At 44.9% G+C, this 27,425-nt stretch overlaps 1 protein-coding gene across 2 annotated transcripts in view; it reads right to left on the bottom strand.

Annotated features, from left to right (window-relative positions):
• Window positions 1-1,101: 1,101 nt before the first annotated feature.
• The window catches only part of KDR (kinase insert domain receptor), a 32,938-nt gene continuing 6,614 nt past the window's right edge, over window positions 1,102-27,425 (bottom strand). For both annotated transcript variants that reach the window (XM_054203422.1, XM_054203423.1), the window contains exons 8-30: window positions 26,543-26,654; window positions 26,286-26,449; window positions 25,290-25,446; window positions 24,069-24,189; window positions 23,366-23,474; window positions 22,291-22,635; window positions 21,237-21,383; window positions 20,950-21,081; window positions 19,181-19,287; window positions 18,634-18,769; window positions 18,257-18,361; window positions 16,917-17,030; window positions 15,594-15,682; window positions 13,428-13,584; window positions 11,844-11,944; window positions 10,378-10,500; window positions 10,113-10,224; window positions 9,616-9,715; window positions 9,394-9,499; window positions 7,385-7,536; window positions 3,830-3,926; window positions 3,629-3,717; window positions 1,102-2,759 (exon numbers count right to left, since the gene is read on the bottom strand). In XM_054203422.1, coding sequence (XP_054059397.1) covers window positions 2,540-2,759; window positions 3,629-3,717; window positions 3,830-3,926; window positions 7,385-7,536; window positions 9,394-9,499; window positions 9,616-9,715; window positions 10,113-10,224; window positions 10,378-10,500; window positions 11,844-11,944; window positions 13,428-13,584; window positions 15,594-15,682; window positions 16,917-17,030; window positions 18,257-18,361; window positions 18,634-18,769; window positions 19,181-19,287; window positions 20,950-21,081; window positions 21,237-21,383; window positions 22,291-22,635; window positions 23,366-23,474; window positions 24,069-24,189; window positions 25,290-25,446; window positions 26,286-26,449; window positions 26,543-26,654 — 3,095 coding nt within the window. In that variant the 3' untranslated portion in view covers window positions 1,102-2,539. The remainder of the gene's footprint in view (window positions 2,760-3,628; window positions 3,718-3,829; window positions 3,927-7,384; window positions 7,537-9,393; window positions 9,500-9,615; window positions 9,716-10,112; window positions 10,225-10,377; window positions 10,501-11,843; window positions 11,945-13,427; window positions 13,585-15,593; window positions 15,683-16,916; window positions 17,031-18,256; window positions 18,362-18,633; window positions 18,770-19,180; window positions 19,288-20,949; window positions 21,082-21,236; window positions 21,384-22,290; window positions 22,636-23,365; window positions 23,475-24,068; window positions 24,190-25,289; window positions 25,447-26,285; window positions 26,450-26,542; window positions 26,655-27,425) is intronic.

Genomic DNA, 27,425 nt, shown 5'->3' with positions numbered 1-27,425 from the left:
GGGAGGATGTTAAAGAACGTAGCATTGTCTGTTGAGCATACTCTACTGGCTAGACTCTTGCCTGGGAAGCAAGATAAATGTCAAATATATACAGGAAAATACAAGCCCTTACAGCAGATCTAGGAAGCCTCACCTTTATTTTCCTACCTGACCTCCCAGCTCCTGCATTCCTGGCTGTAAAAAGCTTTAGATTCAGAGGGAGGAATGGAGAAACCTTTGAAGCTTGACATCCCACAGCCTTGTAGCTGGGGCATGCACGCAGTGTATAGGAGTTGTTAGTCTCATGGTCAGCCTGAGAAGAGTTTAGCAGTCAGATCTCCCACTTCCTAGACAAGTGCTCTCACTACGGAGTAGCCTACAAAGGTCTCATTTCAAACTGCAAGTTTGAAATTAAATCAAGTTTGTGGTTTAACTTCCCATGCACAAGCTATTACGATGCTTTGAATCCTGATACCCCAACGGTGGCCACCCTGGCACGGAGAATGAAAGTGTACACAGGGCAGAAGAGAAGGCCAAAAAGTGGACAACAGGGTGAAAAGGTGGGATCTTTAAGTACAGATTTAAAATAAAGGAAGATGCTGTTACACAAGAGCGGGGACAACATTTCAGCTATACGACGTGAGACTGAAGAAACACAAGTGGGAAAAGATGAATAAGGCTTGAAGGGGAAATGCTACTCCCCAGGCAAAAGCCACAATACAATTAGATCAACCGTTCCCTAACGGAACATAATAAACTCTTTCAGAGTAAATTCAGTTCTGTACGTGCAGTCTATTCCTCTGACCGTTTCTCTAAAAGGCACTTATTGCCCACTGCTAAAAAGCACTGAAGTTTCTTTACTATAGGTACCCACAGACCCGTACAGTGGTATAAATTACTAGATTCATTAATTGGCACTTGAAATAAGTAGAACTTGACAAACTTCCCTGTCAATAGACAGGATATAAGAAAATACACGCAAGGAAAGCAAAGAGATCTACTCATAGCCCCCACCTCTAAATCTCCAGTCCCCTTTAATAAAGTGAAAATTTTTAGCTAATAAACATTTTGTGACCCTTGTAATGCTACAGAACCCCAATACAAAATGTGAACAGTACAATATCCATTATATAATATATATATTTATATTTTAATATATTACATTTATTTCTACATAAAGAGGCTATAAATACTGTATACGCCTTATATTCATGGTTCCCAGCATTTGACATTATAGTAAATACAAACAAAATAAAACCCATTATAAAAATACAAAAAAGGACTCAGTAGAAATAGCTTTACATTTTAAAACCTTGTAGCCTGCACGGTGTCTATCATTAGAGCTCTGGGACTACAAGAGCACAGGTAAGAAGTTGTCCGACAACCAGTCACAATCTCACCACGCGGAGAAGATCAGAGCTGCCATGAAACCAGTCACGGATTCCCAAGACTACATAAACCAAGACCTCTGCCGGTGCAAACAGACTTGGAGTTTGCAAAGCGAAGGAGTCAGACCTACATCAGAGGGTTGGGGGGATGAGACGAGAAGGTAGGGTGCCCTTAGGATACCCCATCAGGACCAGAGGGCTCACTACGGTCCTAAGGTAGATTATATTGCCCTTTCTACCTGTAGTAAAGGCTACCCCAGTGGTGATTCAAAGCCCGGGGGCTTTTTCTGCAGCCGTTTCAGGCTAGCTCAGAAGCAGGGAGGTGCTTGGCATGGGACAAGGGTGCCAGGGAGGACGGGGGGCAGAGCCACCCCGAGACCACCCCCTGAGGGGATGCATGGAATCACAGAATGGTTTGGGTTGGAAGGGACCTTAAAGAACATCTAGTTCCAACCCCTCTGCCATGGACAGGGACACCAGGTGGCTCAAAGCGTGCCCTCGGCACCCATGTCCCATCACTCGGCTCAGTGCTCTGCCTCCCCACTATTAACAAACCTCCCCGGCCAAGTCTTCCAGGGAAATGCAGCTCATGAGGGCTGGTATGGCAACTTTTTTTTTCTCCACCAAGGACACAGACCATCGCCCCCACCTATATTTAGCCAAACCTATATTTAGCCTCAGGCCATCGGTGAGTGCCACAGCCTTGAGCTGGAGGTTCCTTTTTTTGTTTGTGGAGGTGCAAGCAAGGGATAACTCTGAGAAACAAGAAGCCAGTGCCGTGCTGTTTCCTTCCTGGAGTCCAGCCGCAAAGGGAAAAACAACAGAAAAAGACCAACGCGCAGGGCTGTGCCGTTATTTCGTACAACTAGAAACAGTTCAGTTGAATGCTGCGCTGCTGCCTGCGTCCGGCAGACGCTCAGCATGTCACCGGGGTCCCAAAGCCACCACGCTGCCTCTGCCATCGGGTTGGCACAGCACCCACACACTGCAGCCACCAGCGCCCCTCGGGGCAAGCAGCCCAGCGTGGCACGGTTTTGCTGCCAGATGCTTCTGCATCCTCTTCAGGAAAAAATAAACGTCTTTTCTCAGTCTCATGGACGCGGTCTTTCTATACATCAAACCTGGATACCAGCAGTCCAGGCAAGGAACCCGGGGGGACCCGGAGCTTGGCCCTAGAGTGGCAGGGGGGCGAGTGGTGTGGTGCTGTCGTAGCCGAGCCCGTGGCCCCGGCAGAGCTGGGGCGAAGCCTCCCGGGTGCACAAGAGTTCGGTCTCCTCGCTGGAGTAGATGGTGGTGTCCATGTCGTCCGAGTGGTACCCGGACTGGTAGCCGCTCGTCTGGTTGGAGGCTTCGGACATGACGGACTCGTTACTCTTGCTGGGCACCAGCGTGCTGCGGAAAAGCAAGGAGAAACAGGGCTGAGAGAGCTGTGGAGACCGTCTTCTGGAGGGCAGGTGGGCGATTCCTGCCGGCAGCTGCTTTCCATCACAGCAACAACCAAAGCAAAATGGTGCACTTTGCAAAACCGGCTTCAAGCCTTTTTAAAGATGCATTTGATTATAAGGAGAGAGCTTTTTATATGCCCTAACTTCACTAACGTATGAAAAAGATATTTAATTTTATGGCGATACAAGGAGTTGGATTGCGACCGCAGATGAAATGGGAGAAAAAGACTTTGAGAGGCTTCACACATTTCAGCTGTGGTGCAATCGTAACTGCAGTATGCCTTTGTTTGCACTGAAGTTGTCCTGGAAAAAAAAAAATAATTCCTGGGAAGCTCTCAGAGAGCATACGTGAGGTTTCAGCTCCATGAACGCCACCGTGCTTCCTGTGAACGGCACAATGACACCCCTGTACAATGCTCTGAAAATACACCCAGCTACATCCTGAAAACTCAAGAGTCAGCTTTAGGGAAAAAGAAAGAAAAAGGAAAAAAAAAAGAAAAAAAAGACCTCTTTGTCATTGCGGATAGACCTTCACAAATACACTCAATTGTGTGCACCAGCTCAGTTCCTTCAAGGGGTGGTTGATGCTTTTGCAGCTGATAAATACAAGTCCTTTGCTTCCAACAGCTGCACTACCTCTCCTCTCCTGGTCCCAAATGCAGGTGGCCAGGCATACAGTGCATAATTTTAATTTGTGTTCTTAAAAATACAGTAAGAAAAGAGGCAGATTCTAAAAAAATTTTACAAACCAATCAGTCTTCTGACATCCTGCAAGCAAAAGGTCATATTCAATCCCACGTGCAGCCTGAGCCTTACCTAAAGGGTATTTTCACTTGTTTATCGCTCTCTTCCAATGTCTTCAGCTCCTCAGATGCAAGAACCATCCCACTATCTGTCTGGTTTTCCTGCAAAGGTGTTAGAAATGCATTAAAATGGAAAGGGATTAAAAAAAACTCTAACCACACAAAAAAAGACGTCAACAGAAGGAAAAGACGTACAAACAAGAAACAAACTCACCTCCTGAACAACTTTTACAGGGGTTACCAATGGGACATCTTCAAATGTTTTCACACTCACAGGGCGGCTTTTTCTTTTGCTACCTTGTCGGTACTGACTGAAAAGAAAACAAAACAAAAAGAAGTTTTGTGTGCACTACCCACCACTTGGCTGCAAACGGCACAATGATATCAGAATCCTTTTATCTCTCTACAAGAGAAGTTAATCCTTTTTGTCAAAACATATTATGCAAACCTCAAAATATCCATTTATTGAAAAGGATGAACCGTGGCATGTTTCTGACCTCCTGCTCCTGACAACCTTGATCCCTGAGCAAATTCTAAGAAACAGCTTTGAGAAAACAGCTCCTTTGCTCGGTTACACTGGAGGGCTTCACTTCCTGCGAGCTTTGCTTAGAAGGATAACAAACAGAGGAGCCTGGAGCACAGACATGTGTCTCTTCCTTTGGACCGCACTTCTGAGACCCCTGGCTGGACCTAGGACAACAACAGCAGACTGCTGCCCTCAAACCGTGGGGATCGGGACAGGGAGTGCTACATCTCTCTTGAAGGCTCTTCTCCAAAAGGAGCCCTCTGGTCAGGATGACATCCATAAAAAATACTGGACAAAAAAAAAAAATTAATAAAAAATTGACTTTCATGGAGGTACTAATACAGCAAACAAAACAGCTTCCCGCAGCTTTCTCTGCCTAAGTGGCTATGGAATAAAATGGATGTTGTCCCAGTTAAGCAGGACAAATTTGTGTTCCTAACGCCTAATGAAGAAAAAGCCACGGAGCTAGAAGAGAAGCCTGCATCCACCTGAAGCACAAAGCTAGAAGCAATTAAGAGCATCATTCACCCATTTCCCAGCTTTGAGTCCAGCTCTGCTGAGACCTGCCTGTCTCCAACAGACATCTATTTAAACTGGTGGGGACTTTACAAGTTGCCTGTGTAGCCTGCTCAGGTGCTCAATCACACTTTAGAATGTTTTTCAAATATTAAACCCAAGTATTTGCAGAAAATAATTTTTTTCCTATTGCTGGGGACACAGAATAATTAGTTAACACCCTCTTCTGAGCAACTTTTAATATACTGAAAACTGTTACTATGTTCCCTCTCCATTTTCTCCTCCTAGACTTAACAAAACCTTTCTTTCAAGATCTCTGCACTGACCATGTCTTCTCTTCCTGTTATTCTCCAATGGCATTTAATCCACCCCACATCCAACCCTGCCAGGACCAAAAACATCTAATGGACAACCTAGTCCACTCACCCTCCTGGACTATCTGACCTTGAATGATGAGAAGTTCATTCCACAACTTGTTGCCTTAGTCTGAAAGCTCCCTCCGTGCTTACATTTGATTGTCCACACAGGCACAGAACTGCATGGCCAGGATTACAGTTACCAGGGTGGTGAGGACTGGGAATCCCAGCCTCATGATCTGAACAGCCTCCCAGGTATGGGAGTCATGCTTCTGCTTGGCCCTGAGAAGAGTCAGCCTCTGTTTTCCACCTGGGCTACCATGAACGAGATCCTCCTGGTTAAGCCAAGCTACTGTGCAAGCAGGGCCAGGAACAGTGTGCAGGCAGAGAGGCCATGCATGGAGTCTGACTCCTGCCCGGTGGCAGTGAGGGCTCTGCTGATGTCCTGCCAGTATTTCCTGACACGTGTTCACATTTTGTAATAGCCTGTCCCATAAAAGAGGGCTAAAAAATGCCCTACATAAAACAAAAAATCCATCTTCCCTGCTATCCACCAGACCAAATATTCTCCTTAAAAAATGAAACTTAAATTGGTTTGAGTTGATTTGTTCTTGACAAATCCACTCTGGACATTTTCAGTTACTACACTTTCTGTAGACATTTACCATTATTTATCTGATCATTTATTCCGGGATCATTCGTAGGATTCAAGTTAACCTGATTTAAGGGTTACTCTTTTTCTTTTCTTTCCAAAAACAGGCTTTATCTTTACACTTCCTTAAATCTTCTTTACCTCACCTGACTGTTCTTAATGACAATCTTTCAAGGATCAGAAATTGCATATTTATTTCCTAAGCCAAATACGGCAGATGTTAGGAGGTCCTGCTGATTTTAATTTGCCTCTGCAACCTAAAAATTCTTTAATATTCTCTGTGTTCTCCCTGTGCTTGCTTTTCCTCTTCCAGCTTTGATTTAGAGATTGTATTTATCAGCCTCTCCTCATAGTTAGTACTTTCGTGAAGATTGAAGAAGACATTACTGAACAGATCAATCTTTTCCACTACGTGTATAGCAAGATTCATGCCTACAAAACCATTTTCAGCTACCAGAACAGAAAAACAAAGCCTCTAAGCATGTCTTAAGCTCCCTCCTTTGCCTCTCCTAGCATGGTTTCACAAATGCTTTCACAACCCTGCCATGCTGTAAGACAAGAGAAAAGAGGTTCAAAGTCTCTTTCAAAGGTTGACGGAGAGATTTTACTTCTGTTCACAACAGGAAGTGGGGATCGGGAAAAGCCATATAGGAATTTTTAGAAGTGGAAAATAAGCGTGGTGTTTTCAGTGTTAAATCATGCTCTTGTGTCTTTTAAATATTTGTATTTTGGACTACCCCGCTACTAAAACGTGGGGTTCAAAGTTCAGCTCTAGGACCACAAGTTCAACCGAAGGGTGAAATGCACCGTGCCTACCTAGTCTTTCCCAGGACCACATATAAATGTCATCCTGCAGCACCTAAAATCATTAGGAACTTTGCTTGTCTTTGGTGGATACAATACAAGCAGTGAGGGAGGGGGGTCCACTTTGTGGAAACCACGTGAAGCCTGCCAAGAGTCCATCTCTGCTCTGATGGTTGGGTCCATCTCTTTCTATCCTTCTCCTTCTTCTGAGATTGCGGCAAGCAACCCAGGGCTCCTGGCACCTAAGTGGCTGAGTTTGATCTTAGGCAGCACTGGATGAGAAAATACCTTTCTCCCTTACATCCCGTGCCCGAGGTCCTCACAAGGTCCAATATAAGCCCTGCTTAAGAGCAACAAGTACAGACTCCTCAGGGGAAAGTCACCTCTCCCACGACACCCAACAGCATCTACAGCTACTAGTCCATTGTGGATGCCCCAGCAGCCCACCAGAAGCAAGCAGTGGACAAAAAAACAGTGACAACACTATTTAGGTCACATTCCCTTTGTCTATCAATTCATGACCTGTTTACCAGCATTTCACTTTAGGAGGGGAAATGCCAGAAAAGTTATTAATGATAGGCCTATTACCATTAACATTTTAGGGAGCTGCAATACAAGAGCATGAACACAACTGAATTGGATCAGTAAAACTTTGTATTTGTTCTGGTTCTTAAAAACTAACATTTTAATAAAAATACCAAGTCTTGAAAGGGTAGCAAAAAAACCCACCACAAGCATTTGGGGAGGTAAGAAACTAGTTTTTGCCTACAAAAAGTCTACAGATTCCTTCTTATCCCTATGAAGGAGGTTAAATATGGACTAGGCAGCTGAAGTCTCTTCCTTTCAGTTCCCCTGCCCCCAGCATGAACAAAACCTGCCCAGAGGCCCCAATAGGATGTCCACCATATAAAATACCTAATTCCTGCTGTGTTGTCATAATGGAATTTAGGATCACAGACTTCCTCTTCCTCCCTACAGGAAGCAGGTGAAGTTGGGAGAGAGAGACCTGAATCCTCTTCCATATTCAGCGATACTGACAAAGGAAGGACAACGTAGTCTTTACCATCCTGTAGAACACAGCGAAAAAATACAAAAATTAAATGGGCTACAGAGATACACAGACATAAACAGATACACAGGCGTATGTGGAGAACGCATCACTCCAACGGTGCTACCTCGGTTGTTTTATTAAACTGTGAACATTACACCACCTTTGCAGGATCAGCTACATTAAAAGAAGGAAACTTCATAAGAACCACTGCCAAGTAGTTTTAGATAAAAAAAATTGAGAATTTTATATGACATTCTGTAAAATAATGTATAAACTGAACTTTTTATTGATGTCTTTGAAATACAAAATGTAGTTTTTAGCAACGTTTGAATCCCCGTGACACAAAGAACATGAACCTGAGAAAAAAAAATAACCTTAAACTGAAATTGAGACTGAATTAGATACAGCATATTAATCAGAAAGACCAAATTAAGTATAAGAAGTAAATGAAAAAAAGAATGAAAAGGAGATAGCAAAAAAGGATATTTTCTATCAGTACTTTGGCATCTAATTTGATGTGAATAACAAGGACAACATTTTTAAAAATTTCTTCCACTTGTTTACATTTCTGCTCTAAAGTATGAAGAGAAAAATGGATTATGCATCCTTCGGTACTGCATACCTATTTATAGGCCCATAAGAAATCCTTTAGTAGATACCACCTTTTCTCTAATTTTTTCGCATCTATCCCTTTTGGATTACAATATGACACATGCATAATTAGCTATTAGTTATCATGATAGTTCAGTTCATGACAGGAGGGTCTTAATCATTAGCAATCCAACCATATTAGGTTACGGGCAAATATACATAAAGTATGTTCTGAACGTACAAGGAAACACTTTTTTATAGTGAGGGTGACCAAGCACTGGCACAGGTTGCCCAGGGAGGTTGTGGAGTCTCCGTCCTTGGAGATATTCAAAATCTGTCTGAACGTGGTCCTGGGCAACCAGGTCTAGGTGGGTTTGCTTGAGCAGGGGGCTTGGACCAGATGACCTGCAGGGGCTCCTTCCAACCTCACCCAGTCTGTGATTCTGTGATACATGAGATTCAAGCTGATCTTTAGGAAAGTAAACAAATTGTATCATTTCTGAGTTTTGGTATGCACAGACGACAGGATAGTTTGGAAGGACAGGTAGTTCCCATCATTATCAATAGATCAGAAAGGGAGAACTCATCTAATAGGAGAGCACGTGGCCAAATGCAGTCTCCTTCATTTGAGTGCTCACATTTATTGCCCTGGCCTTCTCCACTCCCTACATGAAGCGGGAGCCACAAGATGGAGAATCTGGGAGGGAAGCCCGTGTACCCCACCTGGACGCAGTGGGCTCTCTTACCACCACGCCTGCGCACAGGACAAGTCTTAACACACTTATCTGCGTGGAGCTGCTGACAGGCAGCAAAATGCCTGCATGCTCGTTTCCCAGAAGAGTCATTAAAAGCATTGCAGCCCACACCCTCACATACGCTAAGATATCCATCTTTGGCACGGGAAGATCATCGGGAGCTACCTGACGAAATGCCTCTGCAGTCTGTAGAGAAACCCTCAGCAGAGCAGGGACCGGCGCCTGCGCCAACAACTCCCCCAGTAAGACAGCTAAGTAACGACAGCCGTGGTGTCATGGGAAGCCCTCACTAGCAGGGCAAGGTGGCTTTTAGTCACCACAACAGACCTGTTTGATCTTTCCCACCCCTAAGTCATTCTTCTCTGCAAGTTGTCCCAACTGCCAGTCAGTAACGGGAGCGGTGGAAGAAGCCCAGGCTCCCCGATGGCTCCAGTGGACAGTACCCAACTACGGGATTTTGTGGTGGCTGGCAGGACAGGAAGGGTTCAGCTGGTGGTTTTAGAAACCAGAGAATACATTTCATGTACCTGACGGACGTTGGCTTGCAGTAAATTCCCCAGGTGCTCCACCAGCTCTGAAAAAGTTGGTCTCTGCTTAGGATCTCCGTGCCAGCAATCCAGCATTGTTTGGTACCTAGAAGAACAAAGCCCATTAGAAGATCAGCATAAAGAAAAGAGCACCTATTGCTTGCTCCAGCACCTGCTGCTATTGTGGGGTAAACGTGGGCAGCTGGAAGAACAGTTTCTCACATTTCTGGTGTTGTATAGTCTGGTGCTCTCATTCTTGTTCCTTCTTTCAGCCTTCTGCAAAATTCCTCATCAATTTTCACTCCAGGGTACGGTGATGCCCCTAAAATGAGAGCAACGGTAAGTTTAATGCATTAGACTTTGAAATTCTGGGATTGATTTTCAAACAAATAATTGGCTATGCCCTGAGCTAATAAGGTAATTCAGTATATTCGGATGTGTGAACAATTTATATTTATGATGGAAACAGCAACTGATCGAGTAAATGAGGCACATCATCACATACTGAAATTCTGTGAAGAAGCATTTTGAGTCCATCTTCCTACGTTTGCATTTTTAAGGAAATTTGAGTATTTTATTTTGATGGAGAAAATAAACAGGAAATTTTCAAGGACTAAAAAAAAAAAAATGCTAAAGAGGATCCAAGAACACTTTGACTATTTTCTTCAGATTCTGTTGTTTAAAATTTAAGACGGCTCAGCAAAATTAAAGTGACTCACCTAATGAAAATATTTCCCACAGCAGAACTCCAAAGGACCATACATCACTCTGAATGGTATACACTCTATCAAAAATGGTTTCTGGTGCCATCCATTTTAGGGGTAGTCTGGCCTGAAAGCATTTCCATAAACAAAAAGGTATCACAGTTATCACAGTTCAGCAAAACATTGAGTTTCCACAAACCCATTTAAGGTGAAAAAAAAAAAAAAAAAGGAGTTCTGACTTCATATTAATTCTCTCTCAAATAGAGAATCTGAACCTTACATCTCCTTTCCTGACGTAATCTGGGTCTTTGTAGATGTCTCGAGCCAAGCCGAAATCACAGATTTTGACCACGTTATTGTCTGACAAGAGGATATTACGAGCAGCCAGGTCCCTGTGGATGCACTGCAAAGAGAAGTAAACAACTTCATACGCTGCCCGTCGTCACAGCTCTGTCCACGGGGCTGATCTCTTTCACATATGTGCTCTCCTACCCTCAAAGGCCAGATAATTCTTAAAACCTTTTAAGAAAAAGAAACCTCAGCATCGACAGTTACTGATTTTAAGGGCTTTTTTTGATGGTCACAACTGATTTGGCTCAGGGAGACTTGTGTTCCCAAGTCCAAACATACGTCTGTTTATCCACTATGCAGAGAGGGCCTTTGAAGTTAGCTAATTAATTATCCTAAGAAGCTGACACAAAAGAGGTTCGGATCTGATTACCTTTCAATTTACTTAGGTTCACTCAAATCTGTGTACTCAACTCTCTCCCTGAAAAACATACCACACTAAAACGCCGATTCGATTCCAACACAAACTGCTCTTCACTACAGAGAGAAAAGTCCATGTCTTTACCTATGCAGAACGACAGCTCAGCCCACAACCCAAAGACTTCAAAACTCAAGCCTCAATAGCTTGAAGTAAAAAAGCCAGGCTCTGAAAGTTGCTGCAGATTTGCTTCTAGTGTGGACTAGAACTGCAGATCCTGGAAAGACATATTTTTGCATACACACACCAACAGGGATGTGTGAAATGTAGACAAACACATGTTTTTAGAAAAGAGTCCAAAGCCTGCTCTTGAACTCCTAGCCTGCACTCTAGAGCAGTGTTGTGTTCCCTGTTTCTATTTCTTTTTCCCATTTCTAAGTACATTTTGTTTCTATATAACTGCAGGCAATTCCTTGCTCCTGCTGGAATTTACATCCTTTGATACATGTACTATATCCATTTAGGATCAGACTGCAGAAAAGTACTTCTAGAAGGCCAAAATGCAGGTGAGGTGCTACTGACTGCCGGGGTGTCTTTGGCAAGAGACTCGCCAAGGAGTCATCCATGAAGTTTCACAGGTGAGCATCGTCTCTCCTCATGCTGCCCTTCCAATCCCGCTGCACAAGTTACAGGCCGCCTCCTCAGAGCAAACTCCTTTACTCTAGTTTAGCTCTGGTTACCAGGGATTTGTCCCTAATTTCTTTAATTGTCCTCGTAAGTCAGCTCCCCTCCTCCAACTACTTAATCGTTCTTCTATGAATCGGCGACCCATAAACCTTATACAGATCACTAACATTTGTGCCAATAAAAGCTGTTTCCCTCTGTAGTATTAATGATTCGGGTATGTCTTAGGGCAAGAAGAAACTGCTGCGGATGACTGCTAGTCCAAAGATGAACACGCTGTTTCCTTCTATAGACCTCCAGCACTATTTCCTACAGTCAAATAAATAACATGCCACTCTTCCTGAGAAGTTCCTTACTTTGCGTGAAGCCAGGAACTCCATTCCCCTCGCCACCTGGAAGCTATAACAGATGAGGTCCTCCATGGTCAAAGGGTTCTTGCAAATGTCTTCAGGACCAGCTGCAAAGAATCAGATGACAGTCAAACATGCCCTTTGTCACTGATTTCACCCGTAACTACTTCTTAGGTAAAAGTCCATCTTAACCTTGTGCCACGTTGAACTGGAAGAGCAAACTGAGCCCTTTTTTTTGCTCTATAATTATCACTAACAACCCATTTTACACCAAACCAGTCCTGCGTAAAATAAACTTTGATATGACGGGTTATACCCGAGGCCTCTTTGCTTATTTCCAGAGTTCCCACCAGTGGAAAGATTTGCAAATAAAATACCAAAAGAAAACCAACCAAAACTCACAAGTTCCTAGCACAGGAAAGGTTTGCTGTGGTTTCAGCAGATGAATTTGGAAACCAATGAGAGGGAGGTCCCACCTAGTCCTTACAGGGGAAGAATATGCCATGGGGAGAAAGACTTGAATTTGGCAAAAAGCCCTGCTAATTTAGGGTAGAAGAAGTGTAACCTCATCCCCTAGTGACCTGGAGGAATAATGTACTCAGGCATCCAACCAAGATACTTAGGCATTTAGTTCCTGCTGAAATAAACAACTCAATGACTTTGCTCAGCTATAGATTTTAAGAGGACATCTACCAAGAACTACAACACTGGTGGCTAAAACCCTCATCTCAAGGCCTGCTGTGGGTCTACATACTTCTTACAACATCCCAGCTCAGAGGATCAGTGGTTACACGAGAGGGGTCTGCAAAGGATCAAAATGGTGCGGAAATGCATTAAGTGCCTGCCTGAGACCGCCTATTATGATCGCATTGAAACCACAAGATCATCCTCCCTGTTAACATACTGGTTTTCTTTGCATTAAATGGTTTTTGGTAGACATTGAGGTACAGGCAGTTGAGCTACAGGCTCCCTCCTGGCCCAGCTGACCCCACCGCTTGCTGACATTAGCAGTCTCTGAAACATGTTGGCAGCACTGAGCACTTTGCTGTCTCTGCCAAAGGAGAACATGGCAAACGCATCAGCGAAACGCAGAGGGTGTGTATATCCAGGGGAGGCTTTGAATGAGTGGATAATTCAGGTTTCCTGTTCCTGACAGACCACCTGCGCAGAGGGAAGGCAAATCAGCCTCTCTGCTAACAAGCAGTGAAGCAGATGGCATTTCACGATATTTAACTTCTGGGTAAACACTGAGGAAATTCAGTTAACATCCTGGGGCATCCATCTCTGCACTGCCTTCAGAGCTTGTGCTCCATGATTTTCCCTGGAGACTCTGGGACATTAAATAGACAAATCTCCATGAGGCAATGCACTAAAAACACCCCCTTTTCAGACAGGACATTCATTATCTGGGATTGGGATGAGGGGTTTGGGATGCTGAACTAGATAATCCACAGCTCAGGAACTTTGGTCATCCAGGAATTACCCCACGCGCAGCTTTGAGGGAGTTTTGGAAATCACACCGTGCCCAGTGTCCCTCATCAGCCCCCACCAATGACCACTATTCCAACACCAGGAGAAGACATATCCTACCATCCTCCTCTTCCACGTCACTCAGGGACCGCTCCTCCACAAAGCCAGAGCTTGCTGAGCTCTGGCTGCTCGTGATGCTGTCCAACCGTCGCTTCAGGTCCGCGGAGACGTCACCAACATAGTTCTCCTTCCCCTGCCGAAACCTGGCACTTTTGGTCTAGAAATGGGAGAGGAGAGCGGGAGAAATCAGAAGCAGAAAGCCACCAGAAACCTCCTCAGGAGAGGCAATGACGGCCCCCACAGCCTGTGCCACGGGCAGCAGCAAAGGCAGGGAGGGCAGCCCAGCGCTGGCATGACCGGTCGCTCTGCTCTGACCAGCTCTGGTTGGGGCACCAGGCTGGCATGGTGACAGTGATGGCAAACCCCAACCCATGGCCCACCAGCTCGAGCACCCTCTGCCACTCCAGAGCATGGCTTTAGCCTGCTCCCATGTCCTCCCGGCCACCCCCAGCAACACCTCCACATGTGGGGGAATAAATGCACACGGAGGAGCTCACCTTCTCAGCGCCCTGATGCCCACCACTTGTGGAGCACACATGGATGCTGCCGGACCCCCTCCGACATACTTGAGCCACCCCATACTGCTACGGCTTTACCTCCCGCTGCCACAAAGGGCCTTCTGCTAAACCTCTACCTTGGCCAAAACCCCTGCAACTCTCAAAATCTGATTTATTTCTGTCTTCTCCTATGACACCAAATGCCTCTAGGGAGCATGCCGGACCCGCAGGCTTCCTCCACCATGTTTCCATTTTCTCCTGCTTTGGTTTGGTGACTTTTCTCCCCTGGCAGGGCTGTTTTTTTCCGTTGCCGATTCCCATCCCCACCGCTTGTGTAAGCAAAGGTCAGCACCCTCGTGAAACCCTGCCTCTTCCCTCAAGGCCTCTCAGATACTTGTTTATCCTTTTTACCTCACAAGAGGATGCAGCGAGTTGCCTTTGCCAACATAAAATAGTAAACAACGACTCCAAGGATAAAGACAAATAACCCCCTGGAGAACCGACAAGCAGTTTGAAGAAAGTCTGATCTAAACACAGCAGATGCAGGAAGACTCAGGTCCACCAGCGTGGCAGAGCAGAGTCCAGGGGCTTTCCTCTTGGCCCTGGGTGAAAAAGGGTAGGGTCCCGAGCATGATGCTCAGAGCTGGGTACACGCAGCCATGCTCTTCATCAATCTGACCTTCGGAGGGGATGGATCCTCCCAACCTTCTCCAGAAATCAGACCCCCTCTCAGAGGCATGCAGAAATGAGTTTGGAAATGCCAGCCTTCATTCTCCCCCTCCTTTCAAATCGGGGTGCAAAGAGGGGGTGCTGTGATGGAGCTCCCCTTCGCAAAGGCCTTGGGAGGTGAAAAGTTGAACGTCCACCCATCAGATACATCAATTACTTGAAATGATTAACAGCAAAAAAAATATGTATAGCCTGGTTGCCCAGAGAGGTGGTGGAGGCCCCATCCCTGGAGACATTCAAGGCCAGGCTTGATGAGGCTCTGAGCAACCTGATCTAGTTAAAGATGTCCCTGCTTACTGTGGGGGGGTTGGACTAGATGGCCTTTAAAGGTCCCTTCCAACCCAACACATTCTATGATTCTATGATTCTGGTTCAGCAATGAGCCAAGGGGATCGTGGAAAGAATAATCACATGACAGAAGATACCTATGAATACCTTCTAGATCTATCTATCTAGTGGGAGGTGTCCCTGCCCAGGGCAGGGGGGTTTGAATTAGGTGGTCTTTAAGGTCCCTTCCAACCCGAACCATTCTGTGATTCTGTGTGATTCTGTGATATCTGATGCATATATACACTACGCAGGGACCGCAGTTATTTAAGGTGGTCTGGAGCTTAACTAAGAAAGGAAAAAATTCAGGCTGATAATCAGAAAAAACTTCCTGACAGATACGGCCAAGTGTAGAACAATCTGCCAAGGGAAATAGTGGAAGCCCAGTTCCTTTGCACATTTTAAGCTAACAATAACAAAATAGCTACATTGCAGGGGCCAGGGGAAAGACTAGATGACCTCTGATGTCTTTGCCATCTCTCATTCCCATGAGAAGTACTAGATATTCAGCATCCCCAAGGACCGCCACTTCAGTCTGCACTAGAAACAGAAACATCGTGTGTGGAAAAAAACCACCAAGTCAAACATTATACTGTTAACCTTGACTCCTTACCTTGTACGGGACAAATTCGCTCCTCTTGCTCCTGAGGTAAGCTGAGAGATTCCCGAACTTGCAGTATTCCACGATCACCATGAGTGGGCCTGTACAACACATAAAGCAATTCCTTAGAAAGACCATTTATATCCCATCTTATCTCACAGGATCATCTGTGGCTAGAAATACACACATTTCAAAAAGCATTCTACTACCCAGAGGTTTTTAAAAATACCAGTAATAAAAAAATAAACTCTAATCAAAGAAGGGAAATTATTCCTTTTCTGCTGTATAAGGAAGGAAAAGAAAGCACATACTTTTGAAAATCACAGGCCTAATTCATATGTGAAAATGCATAGTGGTGTGCTTGTACTTCAAGTGCCAGCAACTGCCTATGCTAATTGACATTGTAAGGATGCGACACACATATTTCAATGAGCTTCAGTGCAATTAACCACTCTCCTGCAATAAAGCACACACACTACTGTCCACGCTTTTTTGCGCAGACAGTTTAACTCCTTAACACTTAAACCAGGAATCTTGGTTTCAGACATAGATGCCTTAATGTACAGCCCAAATGTGGTATTTCATGCTCAAATTGCTTCATATAGGCATATGCTGCATGATAAATTTCCATCCTATGTTCCAGACACTGGCCATCCCTATTTTACTATGGAATAAACAAGAAAAGAAATATTTATGGATTACGTTTCCCTCGACTACTACACTTCTGTCATAGAACTTTACAAATTAAATTCTGATCCCACAGTAAGCCAACAAGTCAGCTTCCCTGAAAAATTATTACTGAGTTACTTTGCACTGAATTTCTTCCAAATTAGCATGCAGTGCTGGATTTGTTAAGGAAAACATCTGTCCCCGATTATAAAGTAAAATAGGTTCATCCACCCAGAGCTGGGCTCCAAATTGCAATCTCCCCTCCTACACACACACACACACACACAGAGGCACCCACAGCCCATGCAAAGCTGGAGAGGGAAGTCACAACTTGCAGTCGTGCTGTACCCGGTGACAAGAATAAGACCAACTTTGTTAAATCTGGTACTAGACTCAGCCCCAAAGTGGTTGCGTCCACTATAAAAATGGATCTGAGGTACAGAAAAGCCAAGTGATAGAACAACTAAGGGATGGAGCTGGATGTGGAACTCGGGGCTTCTGAGCGCTTATTCCACCCCTGGACCTGCTCACCCTTATCAGAATTTTTCTTTTTTAAAAAAAGGCTATGTCTTCCAGCCCTTAATTTTGCAACTCAATTTTCTACGCAGCAGAAATGGCAGAAATAGGCTTAGTTACTCTGAGAAGTAACAGTGAGAAGTTACTCACCTCCGGGCTTTGTGCAGGCTCCAAGTAAATTGACAACGTTGAGATGATGGCCAATATGAATGAGGATCTTCAGCTCTGACATAAGAGCTCTGTGCTCACTATGGGTCGCACCCTCTGCGGAGGTAAAACAACACAGATCAGGAGCATCACAGACAGAAAGGTTTTCCCCTCCTCTGTGTTTTCTTCTGTTATTTTTCCAGCCCACCTAGTGAGAAGTCTTGTTGGTTGGTAGCCTGGGTCAGCCATGCTGCGGGACACTGAAGAAAGCTAGGAACGTGCATGATAGGGTTGGGTTTGCTCTGCTTTTAAACACTTTCCAAAGTTTGCCAAGGGCAGTACATCCGAACAGGGACACAAACAACCCAGATGAGCAGGCATCTTTTTTCCTCCAGACCTTCTGAGCAGTTTGCACTCTGCTGTTTGACCCTCCCAGCCAAGAAGAGTTAGAAATATTATTGTCCCATTGCTGTTGCTGGGGTCCACACTAAGGGTCCAATGGGTCCACGGACGGGGGAGGATAGGGCCAAGGCCAAACATGCCTGACCCTGCAGCCTCACCAAAAGCCTGGAGACGTGGCTGGTGTCCTCATCCCTCAGGGATAGAAGGGGAGGAGGAAAGAGCCAACGCAGTGGGGAGAGAAGGGCAGAGGAGGCAGCTCTCTGCAGGCTGCCTGAGCACTGGGAAGCTAGAGGGACAGGGTTTCCCACTTTTATAGTCATTACTAAACCCTCATGCCATTGCAACGAGTCTGCAACAGGTCTTCAACTGCTCACACTGCGCTGTCAGAAATCCCCCGGCTTTCCCACCCTTCCTCCGGTACAGAGGGTGGGATACAGCCCCCCAGCTGTTGGAAGCCCCATTTTGCTGCCCCAGCTACGTCCTCTTCAGGAACCCTGTGTCTGAGAAACGCAGCTTTCAACTTTTCTGTGGCGAATGTGAGGCACTATAATACGCTTTAAAGTGAGGAGAAAGCTGTTCAAAACTACGACTCATTTTGGAGCGTGCCGAAGCCATTGTCTGAGACTTGCAGAAAGCTCCCTACCAGGCTGAATAAGGCAAAAAACGGACACGTGCAAATTGCTTGCAGGAGCAAGTTTATGTTCTGAACCTGAGTAGAACTACAAATGGATGGCTAAGAAACCACAGTCACATTGCTCCCGTTATCGATGAGGGAAAGGCATGTACTTTCCCTAATCATTGCTTCACGACACCAACGGTTAAGCTAAACCTGTATACACCATTGGTACAAACATTTTGATTTTTTTCTATCTACTGCTTATAGTATTGGCAATTATCCTCCTATCGTGTATTCGAGGTGAAGTTTTAGTCACCATTTTTACCTTTAAGCATCTTGACTGCCACTGTTTTGCAGGTAGCGGTTTTGTCGATCCCAAACGCGTCTGCTTCTATGACCTGGCCAAAAGCTCCACGCCCAAGAGGTTTACCTTGAAGTGAGAAGACGAACACACTCCGATTTATTTGCCTGGCACAGTGGGCAAAAGAGGCAGAATAAACAGCAACTCTAAACTGAGTTTATGTGCCAGAAATCAACAGAGGGCTGATAATGGGGAGAGGACGCACTATATCCTACGGGACCACAGAGTCCACCCGGGGAGTCCTGCATCAGGGCAGCCCCACGGCAAGCCAGGACCTGAACCTCCCCCCAGCACAGGGCTGGCTGCAGCATCACTAAATGGCCCGTGCGATGAAGACACACCTAGCTTTAGCCGGTCTCTGGGAAACTCCCACTTGCTGGCATCATACGGGAGCCGTTCGCAGTGCTCGTCTATAGGGACTTCATCAGGATCCATGATGATTGACAAGTAGCCAGTCTTCATGTCCCCTCCGTTGGCCTGGAAAATGACATTAGTTGCAGTTGCACAGATTTCTTGCTGGCCATGTGCAGGCAAAGTGCCATTTTCTCACTTTGCAGTGTTTCACTAGTTCCCAGAAATGCCAGGCTACCGTTCCCCTACACCATGTCATCATAAGTGCGATCATCGTTAATTACTTGCACTTATTTTTTTTTTTTTAATAAACAAAACCAGCTGAAACATTTTTTTTTTTCTCTTGCAAGGGCCTGTTCAATTAAAAACAAATTTCTGTGCCCCCGGTTCCAGTCAAGAATGTTACGGCATGGAGAGAAAAAATGTGTCTGTTGATTTAAGAACAATGAAAAGAAACAACACAAAAGGCCTCAAGTCAGCTCTCATTTGTCATGCAAGACCAGTGCCGATAGGACAGGACGAGAATTTTTTCATTACCCGCTTAACGGTCCGGAGGATGATTACAAGAAGCAACCAGAAGAACATGGCAATCACTGCAGTGCCAACGAGGATAATGAGCTCCAGATTTGTTTTCTCTTCAGCGCCTGGGAAGAAATAAATGAATATCTAAGTGATAGTTGGAAGCGTATTGGTCTTGTTCATTCATTAAAGTAGAGAATGGAGGTCCTTGTTCTGAAGGTTCGTTTTAAAAGTGCAACACGGAGCAAGGAAACGAAAGTAAAACAAAACAAAACAAAACAAAACGCTTGGGGTTTTATGTTGGAATATTTCGCTAAGTTTCGTGCTGGTCTACACACCACCCGATTTCTTACCATCAGCTTTGCTCCAAGGACATTAGCTGGACCTTTGGAAAATAATAAAAGTAAAATTTCACATTTTAAAAAGAAATTTTTTTGGAATGCTCAAGATCAATGACTCCTTCTCCAGAAACTGAAAAAAGCCCCGTCATACAGTAAATAAGTGCTGAGAGAACAATCTCTCTCTTGTCTCTTTACATGCTTCATCTGGGGCATGAAAAAATGTGGTTCTACAACAACACATGAAAATAAGGACTTATTTACAACATCCTTTTTCCAGTAAAATAGTCTCTAGCAGATAGCACTTGAACATCGCTTAATGAGCAAGGGTAGCTCCCTTTCTCATCTCCCATTCCCCACATCATGCTCCTGTATTTCATCCCTCGAACCGTACAGATTTTCCTACACAATAGCACACTCCCTTGCGTCACCCCAATGAGCTGCACTATAAATTTCCTGGAGTGAAACAGTATGTCCTACACAGACTTCCAACTTTTACAGACGTGCCCCAGCCATATTTCCCGCATCAGCTGAAATCTACATTGATGTCAGCTGCAGATAATTTCCACCCCACGTAAACACATTGCCCAACATCTTAATGTCCTTATGGGACCTATAAGAATAACAGGATACTGCTTTAATTACCTTAACGGAACAGATCGGGCAATCACCCTGACTTATAAGACAGAGGTTTGTGAAGGAATCAGTGCCTAAATTTTGAAAATGCACCAATATGAAGGGCAAGGAGCGTTTAGTTCGAGGCTTCTCATTGAAGCTCTTGGCGGAAAGTCCATCGTGGTTCCAGCTACTCAGACTGCAGACTAACCTCTTGTTAGGATTTATTGTTTATCATTGCAAATTGCATTTTGGTGTGCCACAATAGGACTGGAACACATGAGAGAAGGGTCTCACAAACGCTGCTTTCAGAGCTGGGTGGACTAAGGCTGGAGTCCCCCACCCTAAACCTACTACCTGTTCCTATCACCAAAATGGGACAGGAATCACAACAGATTGCACAAAGACTTCACTTGTTTTTTCTTAGATGCTGCAATTACATAGTTTAAAAAGTTACAACTGTTAAAAAACACAGTATGACAATTTTGTTACCAAGACAATAGAGATGCCCAAGGATATCTGCAGGTTTACCTAGACTGTTGCATGGGTTTCCATGGAATGTAGACTGTCAGAGTTTTCTTTACAACCACAAGCAAGACAGATTCAGCTTTTTTTTTTGAAAAGCACTAAACAACTTTGTGGAGAGGAAAGCATCACCAACAGCTGGGATTATGATTGCTATGACAGCACCCAATTGGAGCTTGATAGGAATGGTCAGGATTTCTCGCAAATCTCACAGTGTATTTTCAGATCTCCGATCCAGATAGCCAGTAGATTTTCCTTTTAGTGATTATAAAGATTTCATGCACAATCAGGAAAGAAGCTAACACTAACCTTCCACTGAAAAAAAAGCCTCTGCTTTTCTGCATCCGAGGACGTTGCAGGCAAGGCAGGTGTATTGCCCTCCGTCTTCTTTCCTCACCCGACGTATGGTTAGTGTTTTGTTTCCATCTTTCAAAACAATACCTGGGAAAAAAATCACGATTCTTAGTTCCGCTATTTTTATGCCACTTTGCGTTAAAAATTCAAAATGCGGCTCTTCATGGTGAAAATCAGCAGAGAGTCCCAGGAAAGAAAGCCCTTAAGTGATAGAAAATTCATAGCAAAGGAGCAATCCTCACCTGAATCTTCAACAAGGGTTTCATTATTTTTAAACCACATGATGTTTGGAGGAGGAATGCCGTTCGCTGTGCATGACACTTCTATGGTTTCCCCAATGTTTGTTGTTTGATTTTCCAGATTTCCTACGATTGTGGGTGCCATGGGCTCTGTTGGTTTGAAAATATGGCAAAATTACTGACCACAAAGAAAGCATCCATTTTTGCAGTAATAGCACTTGATCACACTCTACACACTCAAATCCTTTTATAACACCAACAGCCACAGCGGTCACGTTAAGATCATAATTAAACTTCCACATAACATGAAAAAATGATAATAGCCAAGAAAATTTTAGCAGTATTGATATAACCCGCCTTAGATGGTTTAATTTGTAACTGCTCAGTCTGCTGAAGGAAGAAGGAATAGGTGAGAAATTGCTTCCCTCGCATTTCCATTTCCAGGATCATTACGAGAAGTCTGATACTGTCTGATGGACATCCATCAGACATCCATTCGGGACAGCCCATGAACATGCACAGGTATTTTTCTGAATCTGCCTAACCAGCTTAGACATCGAGGCCCCAGAGCAAAGTCACCCCTATTTGTGGGAAAAGCTGATTGATTAACCCCTTGCATTCCTTGCGCCTGAATACCGGCATCACTTCATGAGGGTTTTAAGTTATAGACACAACTTCAACCTCAAGAGCCAGTGACACGAAGCAGTAGCATTAACGCCATGAACATACACATCACATACAGCTAGAGGGAAAAGTGAAGTTGAGAAGTTATTGAGCTAAATATGTGCCATTGTTTGGGCAAAAGCCAGACTCGTCTCCTTGCTCAGCACGGTGGCTCGCTTAGTGTTTCCTCACTGGTACTGAGGAAATAGTAAGTCCCTTCTGCCCAGACAAGCCCCACGCCTGTGTGTTACAACAAATGGTCTAAACCTATTTAACAAACTGAGTGCACCATTAAGCCAACACACGCAAGACCTGAAGATACCAAAAACTGACACTACTGCAATTATTTTCATACGCAGCCACCCATTTTGGTGGACAGTGAGAGATCTTGTACCTTGGACAGTAAGGTGCTTCACCAGGCAGTGCTGTGTTTTAGCCTTCTTGTCCTGAGCGATGCAAACGTAGTCTCCTCCATCCTGGAGGGAGATGTTACGGAGGATGAGCTCTAAGGTGACATTTTCACCGTTGGTGTTTGAAACCGTCGCATTCAGCTTCTGGAGAGCATTGAGGTTCTTGCAAACGGGCATGGGCAGCCCTCCAAAGGGAGTCTGTGAAGCGTGAGCGCTGAGTTTGTACCACGATAGCTTCTCAAAGGTGAATTTGTCTGCCGTGCATTGCAAGGACATGTTGTCCTTCTCTGTGAGTTGATTCCGAGGCTGGAGATTAATTTCAAGTCCCCCTGCAAGTTAAAAAAGTAAAAGGAATTCCTATTAGGTTGCCCATTTTGTCACCCATGCTAACTTGAAAAAGCCTTTTTACAAATATAGCCTTATCCTGACCTTATCCAATTGTAAATAAGGAAACAAAATACGGAAAAAATCAATCAATCAATCAATCAATCATCTACAGAGTACAATCTCATTAAAAGCAATACATTTAAAATGGATCAAAGGCAGGCCTGTGTAATCAATACAGTTCCTCGTCCTGTAGAAACTTAGAGCATCCTAAGATGATTCTTAAGCATTATCTTATAGTTCATTTTTAGACTTGGATTAAAATAATATTTCGGCTTGTGAATACGGGGACTGATTTTCAAGGAGACAGAAGCTCTTTGCCATTGGTTTCCAAAACGCTGGCCTTAGCTCTTACAGTAGATCTTTACTCATTTTGTGACACTACCATAATTTCTCTGTAGCTCTTTTCAGCGACTGCAATCACTTTCAGGACAACAGTGCCCGTTTTGCATCATTTTCAGGGGACTGCCACTCCACTGATGCCAGCAGAGCTAATCACTTGGCTGAAGTTCAGTGCTGACTTTAAAGGCTGCATTAGGAAAACCTAAAATCCTAAAGAAGGAAAGGATTTTATAAAGGACAGGAACCAGACAACAATGTTGAAGCACCTGCCATTAGTGAAACAGATGAAATAACACCAATTTAACATGGCTGGCCTCAAGAGGGTATACTTACTGGTCACATGAAAGGAGATAACTCTCTCGCTTGACCCAGCTCTGTTCGTAGCCATACATCTATACAAAGCAGACACGTTCGCTGCTTGAATCACGAGGGTGCTCACAGTCTACAAAAAGAACAATCGAGCCATTTCATATTGCATCAGTGCTAAAGCGCGTCCCGGAGCCTGACCACCCCGACAGCTCAGCAAAGTGCTCTGCAGGTACCTGCCCAACCAAAAATCCCCCCAGAGCACAAATCCATGGCATGGCAGGAGCACAGTCTACATTTTTGTCCTTAAGTGTGTAACAATCAGGCAAAAGAAAACAAGAAAAAGCAGCCTGCCGGAAGGCAGACTTTGGTATCTGCGTTAATAAATGCTGCACCCACAACTCTTCTTGCTCTTCGGTCTCTCCATCTTCTCCCTATTGCAGTTATTGGCAAGATTAACTCAATTAATTTCAGACCGCTAAAAGGTAAGCGCTGGAATCTAAGTTCTGTTCGTCAATGGAGACTCACTTGGGGTCAGCGTCTAAAGGACTTGAAAATGTGTGTCTCTGCTGACTGGCTTCAGTAGGAGCTTCCACAGCCAGCTGGGAGCACACCCCCCAGTTTAGCTATAGGTGAAAAGAGTCCCATCTCTAGCGAAATGTTTCCAGATATGTGGACTGCTGAACAGGGCCAATCATCCCCAGCCAACAGAAAAGAAAATCTTGCTCACCTTTGTTTTCCCGGCAATAGTAACGACTCGGTGCTTAATTTCAACCTGATTCCCACCCTTTCTCTCTGAGATCACTTTCCATTTTCTGCATGCGTACGGATTGGCTCCTGAGCGGACTTTCCTGAGGTATAAGTAGAGATATATATGTTAGATACGACAAATATTCACCCTTCAAGAAAGTGGTTTTGTGCTTTCTTTATAATATGCAGCTATTTATCTATAAATCAGATGCATCACTGGCTACAGCCTGCATCTGGGAGGGAAGACTACGTTTATGGAAATATTTCTATTAAATTGCACCCTATAACCTTCTGAGACCTTTGCGCTCTGTAAAATAAGGAACCCCCAAGCCTAAAGGTGAATTTCCTAATTAATCTGCCTGTGTCAGCTCAATCAGGATGCTCGGAGGGAAGCAGCTATTCTGGGAACAAACCTCCATTCATAAATGGATGATTCAAGTTAATTTAGTTCAAAGGAAGACAGAGAGACACAGAAATCACTGAACTCCCTACAAGAATTTCTTGAGGACAGTAGCCATTGTGTAGGAAGCAACCAAGCACCAAAGGAAGAAACTAGTGGAAATCATTTTAAAAACAACAACAGGAAAGAAGAATGCTTTTTTTTTTTTCTGGCTTTTTTTTTTTTTTTAAAGGAAATCTGGGCTTATGGCAGGCCCAGATAAGGGAAGCTGCGTGAATCTCAGTCGGGCACTCTCTCTATCATTCCCCAACATCAATCAGTGCACTTCCTCCCAGATACACTTTCACACAGATAAAGAGCACCGTCACATTCAGCACTTTAGCGTAAGAAAAAAAAAAAAAAAAGAAGAGAACACCGCAAGGATCCGTAATTAGCATAAACAGCAAATTTCCTCTGTTTGGGATGGAGTTTTGAGCCTGCAGCTCATGAGGAGATCCGACAGGAGGTCATGCAGATTGAAACTCCGAGCAAGCCAAGACGCCCTTCAAGAAGGCACGATGGCAACACGGAGGCGCTGCCGGCTCCTCGCTGCGGGTGGCCCTTGCCTCTGCCGACAACGATGACCTTGGCAGAGCCTGCCTGCAACACTGTCTATTAAGGACAACAATCTTTTCTTCGTTGGCCATTGGGTTTGTACTCGCTAACAAGCCCGGACAAGGGATGCACCCAAAAAATAACCCCAACTCAACCCAACCATCCCTCAATAGCTGTGTCTGCCACAGAAGATGGCTTAGCACTCACTGGGGGCTGAAGGTGCACTCCTCCTCCAGCTGCCAGTGCCAGAGGACGGTGGTGGGTGGTGGGACAGCGTAGATGGTGCAGGTGAGCACCTGCGTCGAGCCGTACTTGTAGGAGTCGACGGGGGCCAGCAGCGCGTTCTCACCTATCTGAGGGGGAACTGGAGGAGAGAGCAGCAGGTTACACCTCCCACTACCATCAACATATCTATCGCTCTCCAACGGCACTGCAATAGACCCACAGCGACGAATTCATGCCGTGCCCCACACCTGAGCACAAGGCAGAGCATCTCCAAGAGCGTGTTGGGAAGGGGTGGACCTGCCCAACACCATGAGGACCAGGCCCTCAAGATGCAATGCTTAAGGATCTCCTATAAAATCTTCCTCCGTTACCTTCTGGTTTAAAATGCAGCCCCCAGCCTCCCACCACCATGCCCAACCATTAAATGCATATAATTCCCCAGTCCGGATCCCACTGCACGTAGCCCTGCTGCCCTTCCCAAGACCTGCTGTCTTCAAAGCATGTGGGCTAGGCTGTTTCCTGGTGAGCAGAGAGGAGGAGGAAGAGGAGGAGGAGGAGGAGGAGGGTTGCACGGGGCAGGGCAGAAGAGGAGGGACAGCCCGCGTGGGGCAGGAAGGATGGGCGAGGCGGGAGAGGGCCAGGATGGAGCAGGGTGGGGGAGGACTCCGGCAGCACGGCCAGCAAGGAGGGCAGGAAAAGAGCAGGATGCAGAGGCAAAGAAATAATATACAGAAAACAAAAAAAAACACCCACACAAAGTATCATCACAACAACACCAGAAGCCTGCAGCCTCTCGAGCGGCACGTCCTGGGGCCAGGAGAGACGGGCCACCTCTGCCCTCCCTCGGCTGAGGTTCAAGTGCTCTCCTCCCGGCCACCCACGCCAGCCTTCATAGCTCTGGGATGAATTTAATCACAAGAAGGGTAATACATGACACCCACACGTGAAAGAAAGGTACCCCTTTGGTGCGCCACTTACCATTCACAAGCAGGGTAAAGGTATGTCTCTTCTGCATCTTGTTAGTAGGGTTTGTAAGGACAACGGTGTAATTCCCAGTGTCCTTTTCAGTTGCTTCAGTGATCACTAATGTGTAGCTAAGTCTAACCGTATGATTTGCGTTGATGGCTTTTCCATTTTTATACCTGAAGAAAGCATACAGCGCTTTGAATACTTAAGAGATTTACCTTGATGAAGAATAGCTCAGTTTTCCAAATAGCTTGTGTCCCGATTCTTACCATTTCGCCTCTGGTGGAGGATATCCTTTAAACTTGACAGGAATTTTGACTGTATCGCCTAGCCTTGTCTCGACCACATTCTCCATCCTCTCCAGGTGAATGAAAGGACTTTCTGCAAAGAATTAAATGAAATTGCCTTTCCACTTGGACAAAAGCATAAGTGGTCTCCGTTTGGGTTAGCACTTAACAGCAGATGACAAATAGAGGACAGTGACAGGATGCCACTGGCGAAGCACAGTTGGCTCCAAACTGGGATTTGGAGAGAACTGGTGGGCTCTGGACCCACCATGAAAACCCGGTCCTTTCCCTCGCATGGAGGAGGGGACCAGTTTCCCCAGTGGGGGGCTCTGGAAAGCAGAGACAAGACTCGGCTTTCAGGATGGTGCACCAACTGCCAGACCAATATACATACATAAGTAAGTAAGTAAATAAATAAATATCATAAAACTGGCTTGATCTACTCATTCCAGGAAATAACAGTATTCAAAACTACAATGTGATAAACTTAGAGACTTTCAGCCTCTCCTCAAGTATGCATTTGGACTGCTGCAGTCACAGAATACTTTGAAATGATTTACGTTACTTGTTATAAGCTACAAACTTGCATTCCGACTAAGGCAGCGATTAGCCTTTTGGCTAAGATTTAGGATGGTGTGGACTCAATATCTGGTACACTCACTATAGCACATGATCTGGTTTTGGCTCCTGAAGAGAAACAGAAAGAACCCAAGGGAAAAATTGATTCTATCTTGAATCCCTGTGCCACGTAGTAAGTTTGAAAGTTTTTAAAAAAAAAAAAAAAAAAAAGAAAAGAAAAGAAAAGAAAAAGAGCCATTAATATTCTGGCCCCTGAAATCAGACCTCAGGAAAACCAGTCTCCTTG

This window comes from Rissa tridactyla, chromosome 5 (assembly GCF_028500815.1).
Source record: "Rissa tridactyla isolate bRisTri1 chromosome 5, bRisTri1.patW.cur.20221130, whole genome shotgun sequence".
Taxonomy (NCBI): Eukaryota; Metazoa; Chordata; class Aves; order Charadriiformes; family Laridae; genus Rissa; species Rissa tridactyla.
Note: the sequence above shows the minus strand (reverse complement) of the source record. Positions and strands in the feature narration are given on the sequence as shown.